This window comes from Gracilinanus agilis, chromosome 4 (genome assembly GCF_016433145.1).
Source record: "Gracilinanus agilis isolate LMUSP501 chromosome 4, AgileGrace, whole genome shotgun sequence".
Taxonomy (NCBI): domain Eukaryota; kingdom Metazoa; phylum Chordata; class Mammalia; order Didelphimorphia; family Didelphidae; genus Gracilinanus; species Gracilinanus agilis.
In genome coordinates this window covers 391541880-391562128 of record NC_058133.1, presented here as the reverse complement: position 1 = coordinate 391562128, position 20249 = coordinate 391541880, and the positions used below count along the sequence as shown (strand labels likewise).

Genomic DNA, 20249 nt, shown 5'->3' with positions numbered 1-20249 from the left:
ACCTCCATCACTTCCCTTCAGCTGTAACTGAAGTTCTTTTCAGAGTAATAAAGGTAACTATGAGATGCAGCCCAAAAGGGCTGCTTTTTCACATCCAATCTGTGGGTAAAAAGAGTTTCTTTATTAAACTAATTTTTTTAACTCTCAAAAGATATTTAACACTCTATCATATTAAGTTAGCAATGTAAGACATTATGTTGCATCTATAAAGTTCTACTCTTATTCCCTATAGTTTATATACATTTTTTATTTCTAATTTGCAAGAAAAACTGACATTTGGTAACACAGCATTAAGAACATACTGTACACATGTGGCATATATACAAAATACACTTCAAATGGAAGCCAAAAAACACTTCAGCAAAAGACTAAGTTTGCATAGTTTAAAAAAATGAATTCTGAGTAATACAATTTCAGTTAAAATAGAAAATGGGGAAGAAAAATAATAGAATAGGTATGAAGAGAGATCTTTTCCAAACTTTTATTTGTGCACACATTCATCAATTGAAAAAAGATAACTTTTACAGCTTCTTTGGTGCCCATGTTCAGCATACAAAAATGTAAAAGACTATTCACAAATAAAACACATTAGCTCAAACTGAAAAACAACCAAAAAAAAACCCAAAAACCCAACCAAAATATGTCTTAAAGGTAGTGCACACCGTGACAGCTCTGCTTATGACACGACAATTACTGCGAAAATAAATAGAATGTCCTTTTGTAAAAGCAGCAATTTCATGTCTTGTAAACTTTTTACATTACAGCACTGTTCAAAATAAAATCCAAAGGGACTGGAGCTTACACTGTGGCCATGAACAAATAAAAGAGTCTATTTCCTCAGTTACTGTTGGTCCAGTTTTCCTTTTGCCTTGAGTCCAATGTGCAGCAGTTTTAAAAGGTGCTCAGTTAGGGAACCTAACCAATTAAGTGGTGAATTATAAAATTTCTTTTCTGCTTTCAAACACATATGGGTAAATCTGTTCCACAGCAGTAGCAACAGCCTTTACATTTGGCCCTGAAACAAAAAGGAAAATGCCATAAAAAGTTAACCTACAAAAATGTAAATTACAGTATTTCAAAATATAAATTAAAACTAATATAATTTTGTAGGTCATTACCTATAAATGATACACATGGGTATATGACAGATAAAAGAAAATTAAGCTAAAACATCAAGAGTTTAGTGATCCTCAGGCTCAGATTTCTAGCCATCTTACTACAGATGAGAAAGGTTCATATAAGCTAATAAATCTTGGGAATGACAAAAAAAAATCTCAGTACTCTTTTGCTTAGTGTAATTTGACTTATTAATATGTAAATCATTACTTCTGCCAAGTGTGATAGGACCAGGAATGTACCAAGGCCCCTCCCCCCAAAACAGGTTAAGCTTGTTTCCCTAAAAGGTGACAAAGCTGACCCCAGGACTTGATTAGGCCAGGGCTCAAGCTGTGTACTGCTTGGCAAGACTTCCTAGGTGCCTCTGACTGATGTAGCTTCCTGGCCACCCAGGCCAATTAAAAAGGTTCAAACACATGGAGTAACAGCCCTTCAGATCTGATGGAGGTCCTAAGACTGACCATCACTTGCTAGCCAACTAACCAGAGGCATTTCCATAACCAAAACTGAGCTACAGTATGCTAAAATATCCTTGTTGAACATCCTTTCTAGGTGATTGCTAAGTAAACCATTTTTTGTTAACTGTTCAATGGTTTATGAGTCCCTCATTTCATCCCAACATAGAACTTGAATTAACACGGTACTTGGCCAGTGGTAGGTCTGCTCTTAAAAACAGAATATTTGAGAATTCCCAAGGTATTTATTAGAATCAAAAAAGGACTTACGGACAATTTGTAAGAAAACTGCAAGTAACTAGCTTTTGGGTATCAGACAGTTCAGACAATTTGCCTTAAATCATTATATCTTTATTATCTACTTAAATTTATGAAGAACCAGCTTAATAATTCTCTGGTAACTGAGACAAAAGGAAGATTTTACTTGCGTTAAGCCCTCTGCTTTATCTCAGCTACTTATAACTTTGATTTTTATTAAACATACAGAAATGTATACTATGACCTTTGCTTGGAATTTTATAGCCTACATTTTAAATTTCATTTTAAAATCAATCTCTGTGTGGAAATAATCTAACATATTGGGGCCAGTATTAGATTTGAGGTCAGACTGGATCTGGAGTCAGAAGACGGATTTAAATTCAAATTTTGCTTGAGTTGCCTTGGCCAAATCACAACATGTCATTTTGTGTGTGTGTGTGTGTGTGTGAGTATCAGTCTAAAGTATCAGATTATCTGAGTTTTAAATCTCTTCTAGATCAACATCTAAATATTCCTCTTAATGAAGCAGATATGGGCAATAAGAGCCCAATATGAAATTGACAGTAGTAGTAAACACCTACTAGAGAAGGAGGGCATACATAGGCTCAAGAGTAGAACAACTTAGGGCAGAAAGCTGGAATAGGAAAGTGTCTCTGGAGTTAAGAGTTTCTGCCACAAACATGGAGGAGATGGATACTATTTTGTTCCCTCGTCTCCTTGAATCTTTTATCTTCTTGGAAGCTATGGGACCAAAGAGGATGGCTCTATAGTTGACCTAACCCTGGTCTTCTAGAACTCTCAGGAAAAAAATCAAACTGTTCACCAACCTAGTGTTTTACTTCACCTCTTTTCTTGTGGCACCATTAAACTACTGAAAACCAGAAAAAATCTGATATTTTAGCAGGTCAATCAGTAACAATAAATAAGCATTCCAAACACACACATACACACACAAACACATACATACACAATCTCATTCCCTTAATGTGGACCAACCCCTGGAGAAAATACTGAGGAAGGAAGAAAATCTCCACTCTTGGGGCAGTGCACTCCCTAAGTTCCTGACCTTGAGGAAGTCCTAGTTCAATATGCAAAGTCGGTACATACACAAAATACTTTAGAAAAATGACACAAACATAAATATAGATTAAAAAAAATATGAAAAGAGCATGAGATATGTAAGTGGTAAGGAGTAAGGATCAACTGGGGGAGTGACTGGGAAAACTAGGAAGGTTGTCTTAAGCCAAGTTTAAAAGGGAAGAATACGGTTTGCAAGATGGAAGCATTACTGGGTATCCCAACTCAATTGCTACAGCTGCAGGGGGAGTTCCCTTCCCTCTGAACAAAAATGTTTCTTTTACCAGCTTCATTTTAGGAAGGGTAATGATGAGCATTAAAAGGAAGACAACCAGTTGTTTGTCTTCCAAAACTATGTCATATGAGGATCAAATGAAAGAAGCTGAGATGCTTAGATTGAAAAAGAGAAGACTTAAGAGTGGGACAGACTAGCTATTTTCAGTTATGTGAAAGCTTTACACTTGACAGGGGAATGAGACTTGTTTTAATTAGTAGCTTCTCTTTCCCACAGTACAACTAAGAACAATGGGTAGAAGTTGCAGATTTACACATAAAGAAAAAACTTCTTAACAGTAAGTGCTATGTGTATGTACACACACACACACACACACACACACACACACACACACACACAAGACAGACACACATTTACCCAGAAATAGCCAGTCTCAAGAATTTGGAAAGTGTAGGTTCAAGTCCTGTCTGATACTTTCTGGGTGTGAGACCCAAATGCTGTGCCTTCAGACTCTCTAACACTAGGAGATACAAAACAGCTTTTCCATAAATTTCTAGAAGAGTTGGTAATCACTGATCACATGTGTGATAGCATATACATACATCTGGCAACTTACAGCTACTCTGGGTACAGGTGTTATATAAACTGGCCTATAGCTTGTTAGTGAACCTGGAACAAACTGAGAAAAAAGGGATTTGGAATGTAAATTAACATACCTCCTGATTTTGGAAGTATACATAATGGTCCACACCTGTAAAACCATTCACTTCTACAAAAAAGAGAGGGAAGACCATTTTCTTTAAAAATAAAACAAAAATTTTAAAGTCTTACCCTCCATCTTGGAATCAATACTGTGTATTGGTTCCAAGGCAGAAGAGCAGTAAGGGCTAGGCATTGGGGGTTAAGTGACTTGCCCAGGGTCACACAGCTGGGAAGTGTCTTGAGGCCATATTTGAACCCAGGACCTCCCATCTCTGGGTCTGGCTCTCAATCCACTGAGCCACCTAGCTGTCCCAGGAAGTCCATTTTCTCAATTCTTCTCCAGGGCCAACCTTAGTCATTATAATCATTGTGTCATTATAATTATTATGACTAATTAGTAATTAGTCATTACAATCAAAGCTTTGTGCAGTTCTCTCTATATAGTAGTAGTTAATTATGCATGTTGTAGTCTAGGTTCTACTTCCCACTTTGCATTTGTTCACTGTCTTCCTATACTTACCAGAATTCTATCATGAAGTTAATTTTAAAAATACTTTGAATTGAGTGAGTAAAAATTAGTTACAAAAACTCCACTTTAAAAAAAAAAATTTGTTTCTAGACTGGAAGTTTTTAAAAATTAATTTAATTTTTTTACCAATTGTCAATTTAATTCAATAAAAGTGGATTAAAAAATAACTTTCAAGATCCCCGACTAAAGTTTTTCTCTGTGGTACTTTTGGCAAATACTGGCAGTTTTCAGTTGCTGTTTCAGTACATACACATTTTATACATATATAACCTGTATCTACATGTTATAGGAAATATATTCAAAAGCCTAATTAATAGTTCACATGTAGTATTTCATATTCTTCATAAAAACCCTATGTTGTAGGAAGTTCAAATATTATCCTCTCTAAAAACAAAGCAGAACATCGAGTCTATTTTTCAAATCAAGATGAGAGTATATCTTACTCATTGGAAGCCTATCTAGAAGTTAGTGTACTTGGTGATACTGTGGGAAAAATGGTGTCAAGTTAAGCCAGGGAAGTAGGGACGGGCAAAAGAGAGAAGAAGCCAAGTTTATGTCCCTAAGGAGGTATCAAAGCTATCAACTCAGCAAGTTCCATGGAAGAGATCATATGCTAAACCCTAATCAGCAAGTATCAGTCATCTTTCTTAGCAAGCGGAGTAGGAATAAGATACAGGAAATGTGCCTACAGGTCAGTGATAGAAGGGAGGAAAAACTAATGGTGGAGAGAATATTGAAAGCAACTTAATCTATTAAAATTCTGCTTTTAATATCATTAGCTAGCTCACCAATTTTATTACTGAGCCTAGCTTCCACATATGCACCTCCCTCCATAACCCTGATCACTATCCCACCAAAAATCATTTTGAGTATCACAGGTTGTTGACCTATAATTGCTTCTTAAGTTTTTAAAAACTGAAGTAGCACAAATTACATCTGAGTTGTTACCCCAAGTAACACATCTACAATTGACTTCACAACATCTGAGGTTCCTTTGCATGCTATTGAGTACCATACTTATTATAGCAATTTAATAAGTTAAAAATAAAATCGCCATCCTGGATATTAACTACAATTCTGACATATTTAAGTTACTTTATATTAATATACAAGTGTCTTATCACATTTAGACTCTTGTCACATAATTCAGAGAAAGTACCTGTTACTGTGATACTTCCTGTTGAAAAAATCTGTAATGTAGCTCGTAGAGCCTTTATGCGATAACATACTGCAGGATGAAGTTCAGGTTCATAACTGTCAACAAGAGATGTTCTAATTAATATAACACAAAAATAAAGCTTTCTAAGTGATTCAAATATAAAAAGCTAGTTATATTAATTTAATACCTACCTGGCATGAGGCCTATTGTTCTTTGTGAATTCTGGCAATCGGATTTCAAAGGGCATGTTACACACTGCCAAAACATTAACGACTTTAAAATCTGTAAATATTACCTTTAGGAAGGGAAAAGCAGAATCAAGTAAATTATTTTGAAAAACAAGAACATCTGGTTATCCTAGGATGTTTTTTCAAGAATGTCTGGAACCTCAGTGGTTTTTTATTTTTCTTGTCAAACACATGAACAAAGAAGTTAACAGTGAGGACTTAGCATAGCAGTTTTATGCTTTGTGGGAAAATGTTCAGCCTGGAGTTGGAGGACCTTTACTCATGTCCTGTTCTCCTCATAACCAGCTGGTTATTCCTTCTGTATTAAGTCATTTATTATCTTCAAGGTCAATATGTACATTATAGTAGTACCAACTTAGGAAAATGTGGAATTAGGATGAAAACTATGAAAGTTATTATGCTGATTGCTAAACAATTTAATTTATTCTTTAAGCTAAACAGTAGGAATCATTTTAGAATACTAAATGACCCCACATTAGAATTATACACAAATTTCTTTTACATACTGCAATCATCACTATGATCAATATTAAGTTTCAAAAGCCCTAATAAGAAGACTTCATTTATTCTAATTCTCCCTCTTAAGAGTACCTATGAGATAATTTATCAGTATTAAGTGTGTAAAAAGGAATTCTTTATTCCTTTATTCATTTAATGGGGGAACATGGAGGTCCTCTTACCATATAGATATGTGGGGATTAACCAGCCCACCGTGACAGGAACTAGGAACTGGGGAGCCCCTTGCTGGGCTAGTGTTAGTTGGGTTGTCTGTCAGTTGCTAACAGTTAGGGCTGGCAGTTGTGGGAAAGTTAGCTGCTGGGCATGAGTTGGTCATTGGGGGTTGGTTGCTGGTGGTGTGGGTTGGTGATTAGTTGGTGATTGGCATTTAGTTGCTGGAATATAAAGGCAGGCCTGAGCTTACTGAGAGGGCTTTTGGCTTTAGCCTTTAGAGGCCTTTCTGCCTTTTGGGTTTTTGGTTTGGGCTGTTAGGTTTTTTTCCCTTTCTTGAACCTTTTGGAAGATGGCTGGTCTTCATTGACAAACCTAATTGGGGTTGGATTAAACACTGTTTGGGTTGGTTTTGATTGGGGCAGATTGGGTTGGAACTTTGTGAGATGGTTATTATTAGCAGTAGTTATAGGCAGTTATTTATAGGTAGGTACAGGCAGTTTTATATAGTCAGTTATAGGATAACTAATGTAGACATTAGGAAAATTTCTTTCTCTACCTCCTTCCTATATTTCCCTCCTTTACTATATTCATTTTACAATATTCTTTAACTATCTCTATTTTGATTAAACTAAATTATTAATTGTTAAAAGCTGCTAGAAGTTTTCTTTTCTCTGGCTTAAAGGGATAACATTAATTTACAACTCTACTATATTCTCATTAAAATTTAAGTTATTAAAAGCTGTCCTCTTATTTTGTCAAAACCCCTATTTTTAACCCTTACAAGTAAAATGTTACTAAGGCTAAGACTTTGCCCATGGAGGGAAAAAAAAAAAGATCAATACTTAAAGAATAAGAAGCGGCATATAAAATTTACTATTTTAATTAAGGAACATATTTCTTATAACATATATATGAAATAGAAATCTGTTTGGCTACTATATGCTATGTATATCCTGTAGAACCCCACCCCCCCAAAGAAAAGCAATAGAAATGATGATGCCTAAAGAATGAGGGCTTTAATATAAAAATTCATGAGATGTCACATTTTAAACAATGCATACATCTTAAAGGGGGATTTAATTGTGCACAAAATCCAGTTACATAAATTTAGTATTTTCAAGGAAAGGGAGCAAAGATTAATTACTTTTCTTCTGACAAGCCATTTCCTGATTCTATTACTGCTATTACTATTACTGGTAATAGAAGCTAAAGAAAAAGGGAGAGTGAAAAAATAAATCTCAATGCCACAGAAAGCATTAGTAGATGGTTCTCACTTATCTCAGCATGAGACAGGGAAAGGAATGGTAGAAAAAGCATAAACAAAGGATTCCTACTATTTACATTATTATTTCTCTGCCATATTGCAGAACAATTCAGTATAATACCATACTTAAGAGTACTTACTACGAAGCACAGAAAGTTACATTCAAATTGGGAGTTTTTTGATGATTATCTAATTATGGTCTAGCCAAACTTGCTTTCTTGCTATTCAATCAGTCAGTAGTATTTACTTATTAAATTCCTATTGTGTGCATTGCATCTTGTGCTGAGGATATAGGAACAAAGAATGAATATTTCTCTACTCCCAGTGAAACCTTCCATATCCTTAAGTGCCTCCCCACTCCCTGTCAACTGCTAGTGCTCTCCCACTTTCTCTCCCACAATGATCTTGAAGTTATTGTACATCTATTCTGTATTTACTTCTATATGCTACTCGAGGGAAGGTGCCATTTCATTTTTTATCTTGTAATCCCAGCACTAAGGATTGTACTAGAACAATGTTTGCTAAGTGATCAAAATGTACATCTCAAATATGTCCAGTTTATATGTTCTTATGCACTTTACCTGAAAACCAAGTTTCTGTAGACTTCGGGCTAATCGCCTGGCACCAAATTTAGCTTCTTCTTCACTACAGTTTCAAGAAGAGAAAAAAAATTAAAAAATGAGCTATACACAGGAACTAAATTGTAAACCAAAGAAGTTTCTATTTACATCTCAATATGTACAGAGAGAGATAGCATGGATTAGGGGTCCTGGTGTCTGAAAGAATGGAGTAAAAATACTACCTTGACACATACTGGCTATATATGACCTTGGCCAAATCATCTAATCTCTCACTGACTCAGGCAACTTAGAGTAAGTTGCAAAGCACATGCCAATATACAGTGCAGGGAGCTTCTTCATTAATGAAATCACAAGTGTAGATCAAAAAAAAAATCTAGGAAAAAACTGTTTTCACTGGAAAAAAACATCTAGATTAATACACTTACCTTGTGGCTCCTGTGCAAATAATTTTTCCTGAGGACCAAATTGTAGCTGTAATTCTAGGTTTTCTAAGCTTCATTAACACTTTCTATAAAAAAAGTAACAATAAAGATAGTAAATGCTAATATTCAAAGATAACTTAATTTTAAAGAAAACAAAAAATTGTTTTTATACCTCTAGAATAACTAATTGAAATTTTAAATAATATCTATTTATATACATCTAAATTTATCTTTTTTTTTTTAAGTCTTTCTTAGAATCAATACCTAGGGTAAGGGCTAGACAATTGGGGTTAGGTGACTTGCCCAGGGTCACACAGCTAGGAAATGTATGAGACCACATTTGAACCCAAGACCTATTGTCTCCAGATCTGGCACTCTATCTACTGGGCCATCTCCCTGTCCCATCTAAATCTGTTTTAACAGCCTCAATTTCAATATGAAATTAGATAATAAAAACAAACTACCATATCAAGTAAAAAGGGAAATGGCCTTGAATTTAGGTTCTTCCTCCAAGAAAATATTATACACAAAAGTTTTAAATTACATACTTGTAATCAATATACACTGAGAATATATACTTTTCACTTTTAGTCAGCAAGCATTTATTAAGCACCAGATACTGTGTTCAGGGCTTGTGATACAAAGAAATGCAGAAGTCAGTCCTTCTCCTCAAGGAACTCACAGTCTATTGGGGGAGACATCATGCAAACAAATTTATTATAATGTTTAAATATATATATTGAGTTTATTTTTGTGTTAAAACTCCTGTACCATGGACTCATCTCAATTTATGTAGACAGCCATAATATGATCACAAAAGAATTTCACTAAAAGCATCACAGATGTATTCCAAAACATTAAATGCAAATTACCAATTACTTTTTTCCTTTTACTTCAAATTTTTTGAAAAAAATCATATCTTAAAAATAAGAGATTTAAATGTGAATTATAGTATTTAAGCAAACTTAATAGAAGTTAAATCTTTCAGATAATCTGTAAGTTTAAAAACATAATACGCTTATATAATATATTAGAATTGCTTATTCAGTTATACTTTTTAAAGAATTATAAAGGCAGGTAGGCAGCACAATAGTTACAGCATCAAGCCTAGAGCCAGAAAGTCCTGGGTTCAGATCTAGCCTCAACTACTTCCTAGCTCTATGACTCTGGGTGAGTCATTTAATCTTGACTGCCTAGCCCAGGGGTCAGCAACGTATGGCTCTTTTGAGGGCCAGATATGGCTTTCTGCAGGAGCCATAAAGTCCATTTTTTTCAGGCACTGTTACAGGCGTGCGCGCTGTGAGCACTGTACGGCTCTCACGAAATTACATTTTAAAAAATGTGGCGTTTATGGCTCTCATGGCCAAAAAGGTTGCCGACCCCTGCCCTAGCCCTTCCCACTCTTCTGTCTTAAAATTGGTACTAAGACAGAAGAAAAGGGTTTAAAAAAAGAATTGTAAAGCATTCTCTTAGAGACAAATGAAATTTGACAAAACAACATGTTTGTATAGCCAATGAATTCCTTGACAAGACTAAATAGTAGTATCTATCTCAGCTCAAGGCCCAAAGCTTTCTTAATTTAAATTTAGGTATTGTACATTTTAAATTTTACTTACTCCAACATCACGCTTGTAAATTACATTTGCTCCCTCTAAAGCAATCTTCCTTAAGTTCAAATGGCATCTGGTTCTAAAAACACAGACTACGTTTGTAATTAAAATGTCCAATGCAACATCACTATCTGCATCCATTGGGGTAGTTTACAAACTCAGCTTCCCCACCAGTGCACCATGAAGCTCTCACATCCTGAAAAAGAGAACAAAGCAGTTAAAACACAGTCTCATGTAGCTCAATTATCTGAAGGCAACATTTCTTTTCTTCACTGGAAATAATTTTGGAAATAAAAATGTGAAAATAACCACATCCTTTTAAAAATTATATTTAATTTATTTTAAATTATAATGCATAGAATTCTACCTAAGAATACCTACTAAGAAAAAATAATGCATGAAGTTCTTTTGAAGAGTTCTCTGTGGTTTGATAACTATGTTTCAGTTTTCCATCTCATTGTTATGAGGAGACAAAAGGATGTCAAAGTTTAACAGATCAACTTGGTATCTTAACTTTTAATATTATACTTATTTCCTTTTCTCTAAAGAAATAAGTATTTAGATTTTTATTCAAAAAGTAAATAAAAATCAACATTACAATAATTTTTTTACAAAAGGCTGGGTTATGAAGTGCTGAAAATGAAGCATACCAGCCCACCCCCTGACTGAGATACTGAATGAGACAGATTTTTGGACATGACCAATGAATTTTCGTTGTTTACTTATACATATTTGTTAGTATTTTATTTTGTTTTTGATGGAGAGGAGGGTTGTCATTCAATTGGGAAGAGAAAGAGAGAAAGAGAAAATACTTATTAATTGAAGAAAATTTGTTTAATTTTTTAAAAGAAGATAATTAGGTTATTTTTTATTTTTCTATATCTTTTATGGAGTTGGCCCAATCCTAGATGAACACTCCTTAGCTGTGTTGTTTCCAATCTTTATATATAAGTGATTTCCCTTAAAACAAACAACAAACAAAAAAACCAAATGTCATGCCCAACCCATGTATTGCTTAAAATAATTCATGTAACTTTCTTAATTTAGATTGAATTAAAATAAATTAATTTATTAAAAATTTTATACCAGATCTGAAAAATAGAGTAAAGTTAACAAACAATCCCTGCATTCAGTATCACAGGATCATAGATTTAAATGGAAACAAAAGTCCATGACACTCATTTTATAGTTAGGGAAACTGAGGCCCTGCGACCATTCACTGACTGCTGATGATAATCTAGGCACTGAGTGGCAAATCGAGGAATGGAGCCCATGCCCTCTGACTCCAGGTCTGATTCTCTTTCTTTTGCACTAAACTGTTTCCCAAAAACAAGACTGTTGTGGGGCCAGCCCAGCCTCAAGCTTTAAACCTCCTCATCTACTAGATGCCTGGTACCAGGAGCAGGGAAAGTCACAGGGCTTATGGGTCAGCCTCAGTGGCAGATGAGGAGGGTGGAAGGAAGCTTTTGGCCTTCAGGCAGTCATTTCTTGCCTATCTAGACCCTGGCTCCTTCTTCACCTTAGAGGGTATGGGAGGCCTGAGACTAAGGCACTACCGGTCAGCAGTGGAGGAGTCTACAACATCAGTGTGTAGTAGATTGACCACTGATATGCCACCAAGTCTTTGAAAGGCATGACAATGGGCTAGCTCTACTCAACAACAGAATGAGGTTGGTAGGGAAAATTACATCAGCATGTCATAAACAACCCCTTCATCCCTCCAGAAGAGGAAAAGACAAGTGTCCCAGTAGGGAAAGTATAAGGCAAGAGAGAAATTCAAGCACCTATTTGCTACCATCTCAAACTGGGCCCATAACAATGAGACAGTTTTGTGTCTGTGAACTCCTTTTGTACCCCACTAGAAGAATAAATTTGATGCATACATCTTGCTTTATTTTACTTTGATTTGAACTTTTTTCATTAAAAAAAAGAGGAAATATTTATGTAGGAGACAAGTATGAAATGGCCACTAATTTTGGCATTGCTTTGCACCCCTTACAGCTTCCACAAGGCCCACAACTTGGAAAATTCTGCTTTAAGTCCATAAAACTTTCCATTTTTTATTACCATCATATGAAGACCTAATGATTTAAAAATCAATAATTTTAACTTTTCTACAAAAATCTATCACTTTCTTTATATGATGACTATATTTATAATCAAATTTACATTCTGAATAAATATTTAGAAATAAAATTTCTAAAAAAAAAGAATAGCAAGTAAAGGAGATTGTTTAATTCAACACTATAGTTAATACTTGTCACCTAACCACAGAAAGAAGACTGATAATTAGAAGTTTCCATCTAAAGGTAACCCTGAATATAACAAAATACATTACCAAGATTCAGTAGAGAAAAAGAAATGAATATTCTTCCTTTTATTTTTAGATCACTTTCATAAAAAATCCCAACAGAAGTTTCCTTGAGCCTTTAAGTATACCCGAGTACCTATTATGTTATCTGCTTATTTTCTCCTGACCTTGCCAAATATCTCTTGGAGGAAGGTCAGAGCTCAACAAATCCCATATATCAAGTTGTTATGGAGTCAAGAAATTTTAGCACGGCACCTGAGATTTCTATAAAAGCACATCAAAAAACTAAGGAGAAATGCATTTCCTTCTGGAAAATTATGATAATCATTTGAAAAGAAGAAGATAGCATCAGTTAGTAAGAGCAGCAAGTATAAACTTCCTGGTGGTTCCTCAGATGTGAGTTATATTCCATGTACTCATGGGGAAGAAAGGAAGAATTATAGATGGAATAGGTTCTACTCTACATATGACCCAAAACATACTCCTTAGTGTCCTCTTTGACCTTTTTTTTTGGGGGGGGGAATCTGAGATCCTAGGTAATCCTAAATTTGAAGATGAGTTGGGAACCAATGCTATCCATATCCATATACCATACTTTTTTCCTACCCATTTGAATTTCAAAATCAAATTCAGCAAACATTTATTAAACAATTAGCATTCCAAGCTATAACCTATGTGCATCAAAAACTGCTATGGACTAGAGAAGATGTGGGTAATGTTATGAATATTTTGGAGGAATCTCTGAAAATGGATTAGAATTTTGTGGAGGCTTCTTTTTCTAAATTTAAGTCTTTTCTGTTTTAAAAAAATTCTGCTTTAAGGGATATATTAGTTTTGGTGGAGTGGAAAAGGCAGGAAGATATATGCAAGAGTAGAAATAGAAGATGGCAATTTAGAAATAAGCTGATAGCTTGGGTGTTTTCTTCAGTATCTAAATCATCATGGTTTTGAACATTGACATAGGAAAGGAAAAGGGCTGATGATCTCATAAAATTGCTGTTAAGATATAGATAAAAACTCACAAGATTGCTTTAAGATGTTAAGGGGAGGGCAACTAAGTGGCTCACTGGATAGACACCCTGGCCTACAGACATGAGGTCCCTGGGTTCAGATTTGGCCTTACATATTTCCTAGCTGTGTGACTCTGGACAAGTCAGAAATCCAACTACCTTGCCCTTACTGTTCTGTCTTCGAATCAATACTGAGTAAAAAAAAAAAAAAAACAAAACTGTAAAGAAAGGATTAAAAATTTAAGATTTTTTTTTTGTTTTTTTTGTACTGAGTATTGCTTCTAAGAAAGAAGATTAAGTAAGGAGCCCATAAAATATATATATTAAAGGAAAGAAAAGAGAGCTTCCAGTAGATTAAGTAGCCTGGCATAGTATGTAAAGGGCCATCCTTGGTTTCATTTCCTACTTCTAACACATACTGGTTGTGACATTGGAGAAAAATCATGAGGCACCTCTTTAAGAAAAAGAGATATATTGCCAATCTATATTAGGAAGTTTTTACACTAGATTTTTCCCATAATAAACTGCCAATAAATAAAAAATACTACTACCCAAGTTAATTTATTCATTCAATGCCATACCAATCAAGTTCCCAAAAGATTACTTTAATAGATAGAAGAAAATGAAAAGTCTAGGTCTAAAGGACCTAGGTGAAGTAACTCAATGGAAATAATGAAAAAAAGAGGGAAGGAAAAAGACCTAGAAGTATGAGATTTCAAAATATACCACAAAGTAGTACCTAAGAAAATAATTTGTTACTAGTTAAGAAATAGAGAGTCTAAGCAAATTAGGTACCCAATATACTGAAACAAATGGTAACTGGCTGGCTTGTCTACTTAGGGGGGCAGTTGGTTAAAGGTTTATGGAATAACAGACCTCTTTTTTCCACAGGAGTTGCTTTCCTAAATAATTGTTGCAAGGGCTAGAAACAGGAATAGGGTGCTGCCATTCTCAGTGCAGCCTTTGTGCTCATCTGACTATTGGTGGTAGCTGGTCAGCTGCTGCCAGTGGTAATAAGACAGAACCCTTCACAATTATCTCTCCCTTCAGTTATGATTACAAGGGCTGGGCTGGAAACAGATCTGGTGGTCTGAGGGACACTTAATTAGAAGGGTTCAGGGTGCTGACCTGTATTTCATCAAGGTCTCAGAGGAGACAAAGGTCAACATGGTGGCAGTGGTTTGACTTGCCTGGCACATGTTGCCTCCTGTCTCTCTCTCTCAGGGTACCTTGACTGCTTCACTTCTGCTCTTTGAGTGGCAGTTGGTTGGCAGTTGGTGGGTTTGGCTGACCCCTCCTCCACAGGTGTTTTTTCCCTGAATAATAACTCAGAGCTTTGGGCTGGACTGAGGGTCTCAGTGGCACTGTACTCAGTGGGGCTCTTGTGTTTTATCTGCTTGTTCATGGCAGTATTTTAGTCAAAGGATATGAATAGGTGATTTTCAAAGGAATAAATCCTATCAACAGCCATGTGCAAAAATGTTTCAAACCACTAACAGAGAAGTGTAAATTAAATAAACTCTGAAGTTCTACTCTATTTCCAATAAATTGGCAAAATTGATCAAAAGGAAAAATGGCAAATTCAGTCATATTTATACAATGCTTGTAGAACTATAGCCATTCTGAAAAACAATTTGGAACTAGGCCCAAAACATTACTAAACAGCAAGACTTCTTCTGATCCAGTGATACCACTACTACAATCTCCAAAGGAATGAAAGAAAAAGGAATATGTAGAGAAAAATAATAATGGCTAGCACTTATAGCCCTTTAATGTTTGCAAAATGCTTCACAAATATTTTGTTTTATCCTCACAACTCTGAGAGGTAGGTGCTGTTATGAACCCCACTTTATACAGAGTTGAAGAAACTAAGGCAAACAGATATTTGGTGACTTACCTAGAATCACATAGCTACTAGGTAATTCATGAATTCAAGTCTTCCTGACTTTAGGCCCAGCACTTTATTCACTGTACCACCCGTTTCCATCCTTTTTTTAAAGTAGAAAAGACATGGAAGCCAAAGGGGTGCTTATCAGTTGGAAAATGGTTGAACAAATTATGGTATATGAAATGTAATGGCTATTATGCTATATGAAATGATAACATTATTTCAGAGAAACCTGGTAATACATGGATAAACTAGTGCAGGATGACGGGAGCAGAACCAGAAGAATAATTTATATACCTACACTAAAGAACAGGGGTTGGCAACCTTTTTGGCCGTGAGAGCCATAAATGCCACATTTTTTAAAATGTAATTTCGTGAGAGCTGTTCAGTGCTCACAGTGCGCACTCCTGTAACAACAGCGCCTGAAAAAAAAAAATTGCCTTTATGGCTCCTGCAGAAAGAGCCATATCTGGCCCTCAAAAGAGCCAGATATGGCTCGAGAGCCATACGTTGCCGACCCCTGCTAAAGAAAAACAACTTTGAAAGACTTAAGAACTCTGATCGAACAATGATTAACCAAAATTCTAGGGAAATGATGATGAAAACATCCTACTGAACTCCTGATATGGAGAATACGGACTCAAGGAACAGATTAAGACATATTTTTTGGACATGGCCAAAAAAGGGAAATTGCTTTGTTTGATTGTGCATATTCATTTTTTCCACTGAAATAATATGAATTTGCATTAATTAAAAATGAAATTAATAAAACACATACATAAACATAAAAACCTGCATGCAAAACACTGTATATTTACTAAGGTGGAAAACCAGTTTCAGTCCTCAAGAAGCTTAAACTCTTTGAGGGAACACAAAGCATTTATTATACATAACTGAATTACTTGATTGTATTGATGATAAAATAAGGGCAAAGGAGAGATAAGACAAAATACTATAAAAATGTGAAGAGATCATTTTCAGCTAAGCTAAGGAAAAATTAGAAAAGATTTCATGGAGAAGGAAGGACCGACACTAGGATTAGATGAAAGCAAATGATTTCAGTAATCATAAGAGGTAGAAAAAACATTTCTGGCACAAGGACAGCTATCATTAATGCATAGAAGCAGCAAAATGAAGGACAAGATTAAGAAGGACTTTAGGTCTGATTTGATGGAAGAAAGTATGCACAAGGGAAAGATAAGGTGGAGCCAGGTTTTTATTTAGGTAAGGGCATTGCATTTTATTTCATGGGCAATGGGGAGAAATTTAAGGCTTACTTTTCATTTTTTGAAAGATTAAAAATTCATCTGATTCCTAAATTCAGGGTCCAGCTCCTAGACCTAAAACAAATTTATAAAGTTTTACAGTAGGCTACTTCTTAAGCAGAAACCAGGAAGTAACAGACATATTGAGAATGCAAAAATTGACTATTACAAACAAATTGGTGTCAGTATAAAAACATTTATTGGGCACACAGGGTCAAGTCATAGATCAAATGATTCAATTTCTCATAGATTTAGGGCTTGAACTAATCTTAAGAGTTTATTCAGTCTAACCTATTCTTTCTACAGATGAAGAAAGTTGAAGCTCAGGGAGGTTAAGTGGCTTAAGGACACACTAACAGTAATTGATAAAATTAGAATTTGGTCTGACTCAAAATCTTAGGCTTTTCCCTACTATATCATGTTACCTTCCCACCACTCACACCGGGTGATCTAGGTACAATAGTGTCAAAGCAAAATTGAGGTTATCCCACACCTCAGAAAATGAATTGCAAACTGACAGAGAAGCATATGAGTTTATTATATATATCTTGGCCGGGTAGTTATCCAAAGGAGTAACTTATCAATAAACTACCTAAAATAATTCAGCTTGGTACCACTGTCCCAAGAAAAATTGGCAAAACAAGTTTTATTCTTTTAGAAGTAATATGAGAGGGGCAGCTGGGTGACTCAGTGGACTGAGAGCCAGGCCTAGAGATGGGAGGTTGTAGGTTCAAATCTGGCCTCAGACACTTCCCAGCTGTTTGACCCTGGGCAAGTCACTTAACCCCCATTGCCTAGCCCTTACCATTCTTCTGCCTTAGGTCCAATACACAATATTGGTTCTAAGACAGAAGATAAGGGTTTAAAAAGAAAAAAAAGTAATATAAGAATCAAACTATTGCCATTAAGGTGTGAATCATCAGATAATCAAAAATTACTTCAAATCAGTTTCTAACGAACTATTTCACAGACTTAAAAGCTAGTTATGTATGCAATGTTAAATTGGGTGGATTATCACCATAAAGTCTAATTTAAAATATCATGATTCTTGATTTTTAAGATTAATAATCTATTTTAGTTAATAGTTAAGATTACTACTTATACCTCATCAATACCCTTAATTACTTCTACCTCTCTGATAAGGCAGAGCAAAAAACTCCCTCCCTCCCAATATTCTTTTATAGATGACTCAAAATCCCAGCCATTTCACCTTCCCTCTGTGTCTGGTCTTCTTCATTAAAATGTAACCTCCTAAATGGTAAGGACTATCTTTTTCTTAATTTTATCTCTAGCACTTCGCACAGTATTTAGAACAGGATAGGTCCTTATTCAAATTGGTCAAGTAATATTTGTTAGCACCTTCTAAAGTGGTTAACATACAATATTGAAATCTACTAATTAAAAATTCTACTAATCTACTGTAGTAATATTCAGATGAATCCCAATATTTTCTATTAAATATTTCATAGTAGAGAAGAAGCAGAAAACTAGGTTCTAGTTCTGATCCTGATACTAACCTGCTGAATAAACTTGAATAAGTCAGTTCAATTCTCTTGGCACCCATTTCCTCATTTTCACAAAAAGGAAAAGAAGAATGGCTGAATAAGTTGTGGTATATGGTTGTAATGGAATACTATTGTGCTATAAGAAATGATGCACAGGATGATTTCAGAAAAAATCTGTAAAGACTTATATGAACTGATGTGAAGCAGAGCCAAGAGATCATAAATATTGTATGATGATCAACTGTAAATGACTTAACTATAATTAGCAGTACAAGGATCCAAGACAACTCTCCAAGGGAATCATGATGAAAAATGCTATCCACTACCACTGAAGGAACTGATGGAATCTGAAAGAAGATTGATGCATAGTATTTTTTCACTTTATTTCCTTCATGAGTTTTTTCTTATATGTGATATTTGCCTTATTTTCCCATATGAGGAATGCTGAAATATGTACTTTATGGTATAACATTGTCAGGTTATTTGACATCTCCGAGGGAGTAGGGGAAGGAGGGAGAGAATCTGGATCACAAAATATAAGAAAATTAATGTTAAAATTTGCTTCTATACATAATTTGAGAACTATAGTTTATATTTGAACAGAAAAATGTATTACTCTTTGTCTACCTCTGCTAAGGTGATCTTTTTAATGTACCCCAAGTTATTAAATAAATCATCACTTAAACCTGTTGTCACAATTCTTTCACAGAAACCATACTGGGTGGGGAAGGAAAGGTAGCAAATATTTTTTAAGAATCTACTATGTGCCAGGCACTATACTGTGTTTTACAAATATTATTTCATTTGATCCTTACATGACCCTTTTGAGGTAAGTGTTATTGTTAACCCCTTTTTACAGCTGAGGAAACTAAGGCAGACAGCAGTTAATGATTTGACCAAGGTCACACAACTGGTAAGTATTCAAGTCTGGATTTGAATTTAGGTCCTCTCGACTCTAGGTCCAGAGCTCTATCCACTATCATTTCAGAGATTCTTTTAATCAAATCGTCACATTTTATAGATCCAGAAACTGAGGCCTATAGAATTAAGTGACTTGCTCAAGGTCTCAGGGGCACTAAGTAGTAGAAAAAGGATTCAAGCTCTGGTTTTCTTACACCAGATCCAGTACATCTATCTCCTTATCTACTCCTATCTATTGCTTTCAACTCATCCCTAGAGTATCCTGGATTCTCACTCTCACTCACCTCCAACTCCTTTTCTGAGGTATCCCAGGCTTCTTGCCATTCCTTTCATCTTGCTTTCCCATACTCTTTCCTTGCCTACCACTTTTCCCTCACTAAGCTGCTAAAAGCTAGATATGTATGCCATGTTAAATTTTCCTTTCCAATACTTGACCTACTAAGTAAAATCTTAATAAGGCAATATTTTCTTCTTATATGGTTTGAAATTCATTTGCCATTAAACTGGAAACAAAAATATATAAATAATGTAAATATTAAGCAAAAGATGAGTAGGTTAATTAAAAAAACAGACATGGAAAGACCAAATGAAATTTTAACAGTGAAGTTGATAAAACCAAGAGAACATTATATATAGCAACACAAATATTGTTTAAAGAATAACTACGGGGGGCAGCTGGGTAGCTCAGTAGATTGAGAGCCAGGCCTAGAGATAGGAGATCCTGGGTCCAAATTTGGCCTCAGACACTTCCCAGCTGTGTGACCCTGGGTGAGTCACTTAACCCCCATTGCCTAGCCCTTAACACTCTTCTGCCTTGGAGCCAATGCACAGTATTGGCTCCAAGACAGAAGGTAAAGGTTTTTTAAAAATTAAAGAAAGAAAGAATAACTATGAATGTTCACTTCCAGAGAAATGATAGAGCATGCAAGACACAGTTGTATATATTAAAAAAATTAAGCAAATACTAAAATTATATGTAACTATGTCAACTTGAATCTTGCTCCTATTTTTTTTTTAAATA

The 20249-nt window shown here is 35.1% G+C and overlaps 1 protein-coding gene across 1 annotated transcript in view; it reads right to left on the bottom strand.

Moving 5' to 3' along the window:
• Positions 1-227: 227 nt before the first annotated feature.
• TBPL1 (TATA-box binding protein like 1) overlaps positions 228-20249 on the bottom strand; it is a 34404-nt gene continuing 14382 nt past the window's right edge. The window contains exons 2-7 of the mRNA XM_044677023.1: positions 10335-10524; positions 8722-8804; positions 8297-8360; positions 5723-5826; positions 5532-5626; positions 228-1015 (exon numbers count right to left, since the gene is read on the bottom strand). Coding sequence (XP_044532958.1) covers positions 936-1015; positions 5532-5626; positions 5723-5826; positions 8297-8360; positions 8722-8804; positions 10335-10469 — 561 coding nt within the window. The 5' untranslated portion in view covers positions 10470-10524 and the 3' untranslated portion in view covers positions 228-935. The remainder of the gene's footprint in view (positions 1016-5531; positions 5627-5722; positions 5827-8296; positions 8361-8721; positions 8805-10334; positions 10525-20249) is intronic.